The 6,108-nt window shown below is 36.0% G+C and overlaps 1 protein-coding gene across 1 annotated transcript; it reads left to right on the top strand.

Moving 5' to 3' along the window:
• Positions 1-2,113: 2,113 nt before the first annotated feature.
• LOC113782278 (probable WRKY transcription factor 14) lies at positions 2,114-4,733 on the top strand. Its single transcript, XM_027328173.1, has 3 exons — positions 2,114-2,778; positions 3,412-3,552; positions 4,079-4,733. The coding sequence occupies exons 1-3, from the start codon at positions 2,114-2,116 to the stop codon at positions 4,731-4,733; spliced, it is 1,461 nt and encodes a 486-aa protein (XP_027183974.1).
• The last annotated feature ends 1,375 nt before the right edge of the window (positions 4,734-6,108 follow it).

Here is a 6,108-nt window from a genome sequence, read left to right on the forward strand (position 1 = left end):
GCATGAGAGATAGACAGGATTCCTCTCACGTTGACAGAACAGATTTTTGTCTTTCCCCACTTATTTTTACAAGGAAAAACAGCCAAAATTCTTTGGGTAGAATAACTGAAGTAAAACCACTGATTAGAGAGTTAAATGCACTGGAGTATTTTACATAAACACGTTTTCAAGTTAAATGATTTTTTACAAAATAGAAAATGAGTTTTCCCTATAGATATCCTCAGAATATCCTTCAATGAGGAAGATAAAAATAGTTAAAAACATTGGAGTGCTACATAGTACAATTCAAGTTCCATTTTAACCATTCCATTTGTCACCTATTACATTACAAGACACTTCGATTATCCTTATCTATTGTCTTGCAATTTCTTAAGAGTTCGTCTACTTGTTGCACCAAGGACACACAATAAGAAGTGGATTTTCTTTTGTGGAAGTGTTACACTTCAATGAATTGTCTTAACAGTTAACATAATACAATGGAACGCATATAACCTGAATTGAATGATTAACATTGATCTAGTCATGATTTCCAAAACATTAGATTAATAATTCAGCTTAACACAATCCTAAGGCTACATAACTTGTGCTTAATTTTTCATATTTGGAAAGTCATTTTCAGCAAAAAAATTTCTATGTTTTCCGTGAACATATTTTTCAATCACCTTTTAATCTCACATATATCAAATCGTTACAGTATATTTTTCAACAAAAACTCCAGAAAATAGCAATCTAAACAAGACTATGGCGGGAATCACCAATTGTGAATTCGAAATCCTTCCAAGCTTTACCTGAGAAAGAGAAATGGAAAGATAAGAAAAGGGAATACACATCACGCTTCATTGATTCATGGTCGACTAGAGATTTGGTTTAGGGGGGCAAAATAATTGTCCTTTCTCTGCAAAATGGGTAAATATGAGAAAATCAATTGCAAACAAGTGGTTAGATTTTTCTATAAGACCTTTTTTTTTTTTGGAATATGATTTTTCTACAAGAATAACTGATTTCAGAAAACTTGAAAATTTTGCAAAATAATAAAAGGTACAAATTTCCTCCTCATGACTTGAATCCTATCCTTTCTATCCTTTTTTTTTTAAAGTGTAATCGGGAGTTCTCGAACGCTTTCTATCTTGTTTATTCTTTCACAAAACTCACGACCCTAACGTTCCCAAAGAGCAAATACACTTCACAGCGTTTTCCGCCAACTGCGGCAACTTGCCGCCTCCCTTTTTTTTATTACTCAATTTATTGTCTCTCTTATTTAACTATTTCAGCTTGTCACTTGGTTCTGAAAAATGACTTTTTCCCGACTTCTAACAGCGGGCATCAATAATCCGCTATCAGACAAAAGAAAAGAGAGATTGAAGGAAGGAATAGATAAGTAAAAGTAATAGAAACAGTTGGAGAGAATTGACCCTTTTGATGATATTAGTATTTAATTAATGATCAGGGTTCTTCTATTCTGTGGTCTAAATCACAAAATAAAAAATTGAGTCTGGCGTTAATTTGTATGCAAATGTTTATAATTTTAATGGTAGAGCACACAATTCAAGAGTGAACGGTAAGTGCATAAATAATTGCACGTCATATTGAAACCAAGGCATAATTGAATGATAATATTAGAGTTTTATAGTAAAGTCGTTCTTTTATTTTAATTAATAAAAAGAAATTATACGCTGATAATGTATAAAAAATTTATTTTTATTTTAACTCGAAATCATAATAACATTAAACAAAATTAAAGACCCCATTAAATTAATCACATCATTGTTCATTACAACTCTTGTTCACGTCTTTGTTTGCGTATGGTGATGAAGAGCTGTTTTATGTGAAAAGTCAGCGTCTCTCTCTCCCTCTTCCATCTCTCTCCCTATCTTTCTCTTTGCACCACCACCAGTTCCCTGGTTATTCTTCTCAAGAGCAGACATTACCTTCAAATCTTTCGACCATCAAACTTGCTCTCTAATCATCAAAAAAGCCAAAACAAGAAAAAACCCGCCTCCACACGAGTCTTCCATAGCCAAATCCATCACCAAAGAAGCATAATAACTCAGCAGATTCTCAAGGGTAGGAGGTCAAATGATTTTTAGCATACGATAAACTGTACAGCAGTATCATGTGCAGCCGGTTGTTGCAGAAAATGGAGAATTATCAAGGAGATTTAGCTGATATTCTACGAGCCGGCGGTGGAAGAAGCATAGCTTCTAGCAACATATCATCTGCTGAAGTATCTGTATCCGCCCCAAGAGACTGGCAGTTTCCAAGCAATCAAGTAGGGATATATGAAGAGCCATCATTGGATGAATTTGGCGATCCATTCACCAACATGAGAGATCCACTCCTCCTCCCTGATATGGATCATATGCCAACTTCAGGCTTTTATGATGCTAGTTCAACTGATCATATTATCACGTCTGGAACTACTACTGCTGCTGAAAATACAGGAGGTTTTAGTTGCAGTGACGTAGGAGGTGGCGGCGGCGTTGGTGGTTGTAATAACAGTAGTAGTTTACTTACTCAGAGAATTCTTGATGATCATGAGCTCAGTAGAAGACCTCCCAATAATATTTTTACACGGATGCTTCAGATCTCGCCTAATGCCAAGCCGCCCTCATCTCCACGAGAATCTCAGCTTCTTGTGGCTCCTTCCCCGAGGGGGCTCAAGCCCCCCACGTTGGTTACTAATGACATGATTAATACCTCGAATAATTCCAAGGTTTCAGTGATTGAAAATGCCCCGGTGCAGATCTCGTCCCCGCGAAATACGGGGATCAAACGAAGGTAAGAATTGCTTGAATAATTAGTGGTTGATTGCAGATTCTCTTATATGTTATGTGAATATACCAACTTCTCATTAAAAAAAGCATAGTTTTTGGTGATTAATTAGTTATTATTGAACTTTGGAAGGTACATGTAGAGCTTCTTCATGTTAAGAGTTTCGAGGCATAAGGTTTTGGATTAGAATAAATTTGAGTGTTTCCAAGAATCCAGAGCTGAAATAGTTATTCTACTTTCAGCATAGATAAAAACCAAAACATGCATAGCATCTTGATGATGGATATTGCATACACCTGAAAAAGTGGGCTAGCTAGTGTCACCATGATATTCCCAAGCTCAGCTTTAATGCTACTATCCATTAGTGCTTTTCCCGCATAAACCTGTCTGGAAAGAATTTTTGTTATTAGTTAGCGTGTATAAGATTTTGAGATGTAGTCATGTAGCCATCGTTTTCCGTCCATCAAAAGGAGCAGAAAGCAAAAGAAACGGCCAAATTTCATGATTTTTATCTTCAAAAAGCCGAACCCAAACAGTTATCCACTGTGCAAAAAAGATGACTTATCGGTTTCCACCAATCTCCTTTTACAGTTTGTTCTTTGCAACAGTTTTTTTGAATCAAATTTTCAATCTTCCCAGGAAGAGTCAAGCCAAGAAAGTTGTTTGCATACCAGCACCTGCACCAGCAAACAGCAGGCCTAGTGGAGAAATTGTTCCATCTGATCTCTGGGCTTGGAGAAAGTACGGTCAGAAGCCTATCAAAGGCTCCCCCTACCCAAGGTAAGTGGTAACAATATCCTCGTATTACCAGTCCTCATAAATGAGAAAAGTTCTACTACTATAGCGAGCCATGTTCACATTACATATTTCTTCCTACCTAAATCCTTTTGTTTTTTCAGTTGATAGTAACACTTGCAAAAATTAGTACCTAAGTTAAGCCTGAACTCCTCTGACTTTAAGAAGCATCTTTGAATCAAACAATTCTTTATCATATGTTCTTTTTAAATTGCACTATCTTTCTTTTCTTCTTTAGGGTTAGCATTAGCCAGACGAAATCTCTCTTCTTCTTCAACTTCTTCGTTTTTTTTTTTTGGGTTAGTTTTTTGGTAAGTAATGGGAGGAAGAAGTGGCATAATTAATTGGTTATCTTTTGTTCTTCTATACAACCATCAGCAGCAACATGATTACTTGAGCACTTATCAAGCACTCGTTTTTCTTGATTAGAGGTTTTGTATCTATAAAATAGACCAAAGGAGTCCAAAAATCTTCCTATGTTTATGGTAATGGAAGTGTAAAAAATTTCCAGGGGGTACTACAGATGCAGCAGTTCAAAGGGGTGTTCGGCAAGGAAACAAGTTGAAAGAAGCCGGACTGATCCCAACATGTTGGTCATCACCTACACTTCAGAGCACAATCATCCATGGCCAACTCAAAGAAATGCTCTTGCAGGCTCTACAAGATCCCAGCCGACCAAGAGCGGTTCAACTTCGAAAGCAACAAATTCTTCTCACGCCCAGAAAGCTACCAACTTAAAGGAAGAAGAGAAGCCTGAAACTCAAACTGATAATGCATCATCACCCATTGTAACAGGAAGTTCCAGCACAGGCCAAGTAGTAAAGGAGGAAACAGAAATGGAAATGGAAGTAGAAGGTCTTGATAAGAAAATGGAAATGGATAATCTTGATCAGTTCAATGAAGGTTTCCCACAAAGCTACAAGCCAGGATTGCCTGATTCTAACCATTCTGAAGACTTCTTTGCAGATTTAAGCGAATTGGAAGCAGACCCTCTGAATCTCTTGTTCACACAAGGATATTCTGGCGATGAAGAGCGCGAAAACAAGAACTTGGAATTGTTCAGTTTCTATGACTGGACAACCAATAACAGTTCCATGACCACGACCACGATTATGACCACGACGACCATCACAAGCTCTCTTGAAGAAGCTAAGAAAGGTTCATAGAAAGAAACAAAAATTGATCACTAGCTCAAACACAGAAGAATTTCACATATATAAATTTTTTTTCTTGGTGTAATTTGGCATAAGGCTTTGTTACTCTGAGTTGTCTTGTGGGAAAGTTTTACGTGCTCAAAAAAAAAAATTTCTTTTTCTAGTGGCAATATATTATTTGCCATATATTAGACTACTTTTTATCTAGTTAAATTTGGCAGAGGAAGGGTCAGCAGTTTAGGAAAAAGTGGGTGAAAGAAAGAGTGCTGGTTGATTGGGAGCAAGTCCCGCGAGTCCATTCCTTTTGGGAATATTGGTGGATGGGACAGAAAGCTGAGGAACAGAAGGTTTCAACAGTAAAAACAAGTACATCTATCAGACATGACAGGAAAGCTCAGTAGAGACTGGGATAGATGTTGGATGGGACTCCCTCTCATTTTCCCAGTGGCATAAATAATTGCAAGTCTAGTCCCTTCAAACATAAAAAATTGCTTCCATTGATTCCAGAATTGGCAAAAATAAATAGAATTCTGCCAGTATATCCGTGTTACTGAGCCATATTCAGTGTATCTTAGTATGTGCTATGTTTGTCACACACACACGCAAACACTCCTTTTCCTTTTCTGGCTGCAAGCTTTGGGGTTCCTCAGCTTTCTGTTTCAGTTTTGGGATAATATAATTTACTGTGTGTTTAGTACCTACGTAAAGACAAGGATATATATATATATATAGACAAACACATATATATATACATATATAAAGACAAGGATAAATACATATATATACATGCACACATATATATAATTTGTCACAAAACTTTTACAAGTTTAATTTATTTTTGTTTTTTTCCCCTTGTACAATACTTTTTTTTTGTTATATAATATGTTTTGATTGTCCGTTTTGCCTGTTATCCCCGAGTAATCAGCTAACAGTTGACATTCTCAACATCTTAGACTAAACAAATTAACAAACCAGCATATTTAACTATTAGTTTTGTGGTTCAGAGTATTTATGTGAATACATGGATTGCGGTTTTCCGTCGGAAAATTACGTCGTTTTCCGTGATCACATTTCCCTATTACCTTTTTCTCTCACATACATCAAATCGTTACAGTAATTTTTTCATGAAAAATCATGAAAAATGCAATCCAAACACAAAAAGTTAAGATTTCAAAAATTAAAGATCCTGAAATCTAATCCTTTTATCACCTTTCTGCCTTTTAAATCCCATCATTCCCTTATTGGAAAAAAAAATTTCTCTAAAAAAGTGATCCGTTTGTCATTGAGTATTAAGTATACTCATGAGATTTTTGTGTTTTACTTCTTAAATCTCATCCTTCTCTTGTTGGGAAAAAAATTTTCTCTGAAAAACTGATCCATTTGTCGA

The sequence above is a fragment of the Coffea eugenioides genome, chromosome 9 (assembly GCF_003713205.1).
Source record: "Coffea eugenioides isolate CCC68of chromosome 9, Ceug_1.0, whole genome shotgun sequence".
NCBI lineage: Eukaryota > Viridiplantae > Streptophyta > Magnoliopsida > Gentianales > Rubiaceae > Coffea > Coffea eugenioides.

What these genes read in the sequence shown, in the direction of transcription:
- LOC113782278 (XM_027328173.1), top strand. Translation starts at nt 2,114, where the DNA reads ATGTGCAGCCGGTTGTTGCAGAAAATGGAGAATTATCAAGGAGATTTA. An exon ending in AATACGGGGATCAAACGAAG is followed by an intron (nt 2,779 to 3,411) that starts GTAAGAATTGCT and finishes CAATCTTCCCAG; the next exon opens with GAAGAGTCAAGCCAAGAAAG. An exon ending in AAAGGCTCCCCCTACCCAAG is followed by an intron (nt 3,553 to 4,078) that starts GTAAGTGGTAAC and finishes AAAAATTTCCAG; the next exon opens with GGGGTACTACAGATGCAGCA.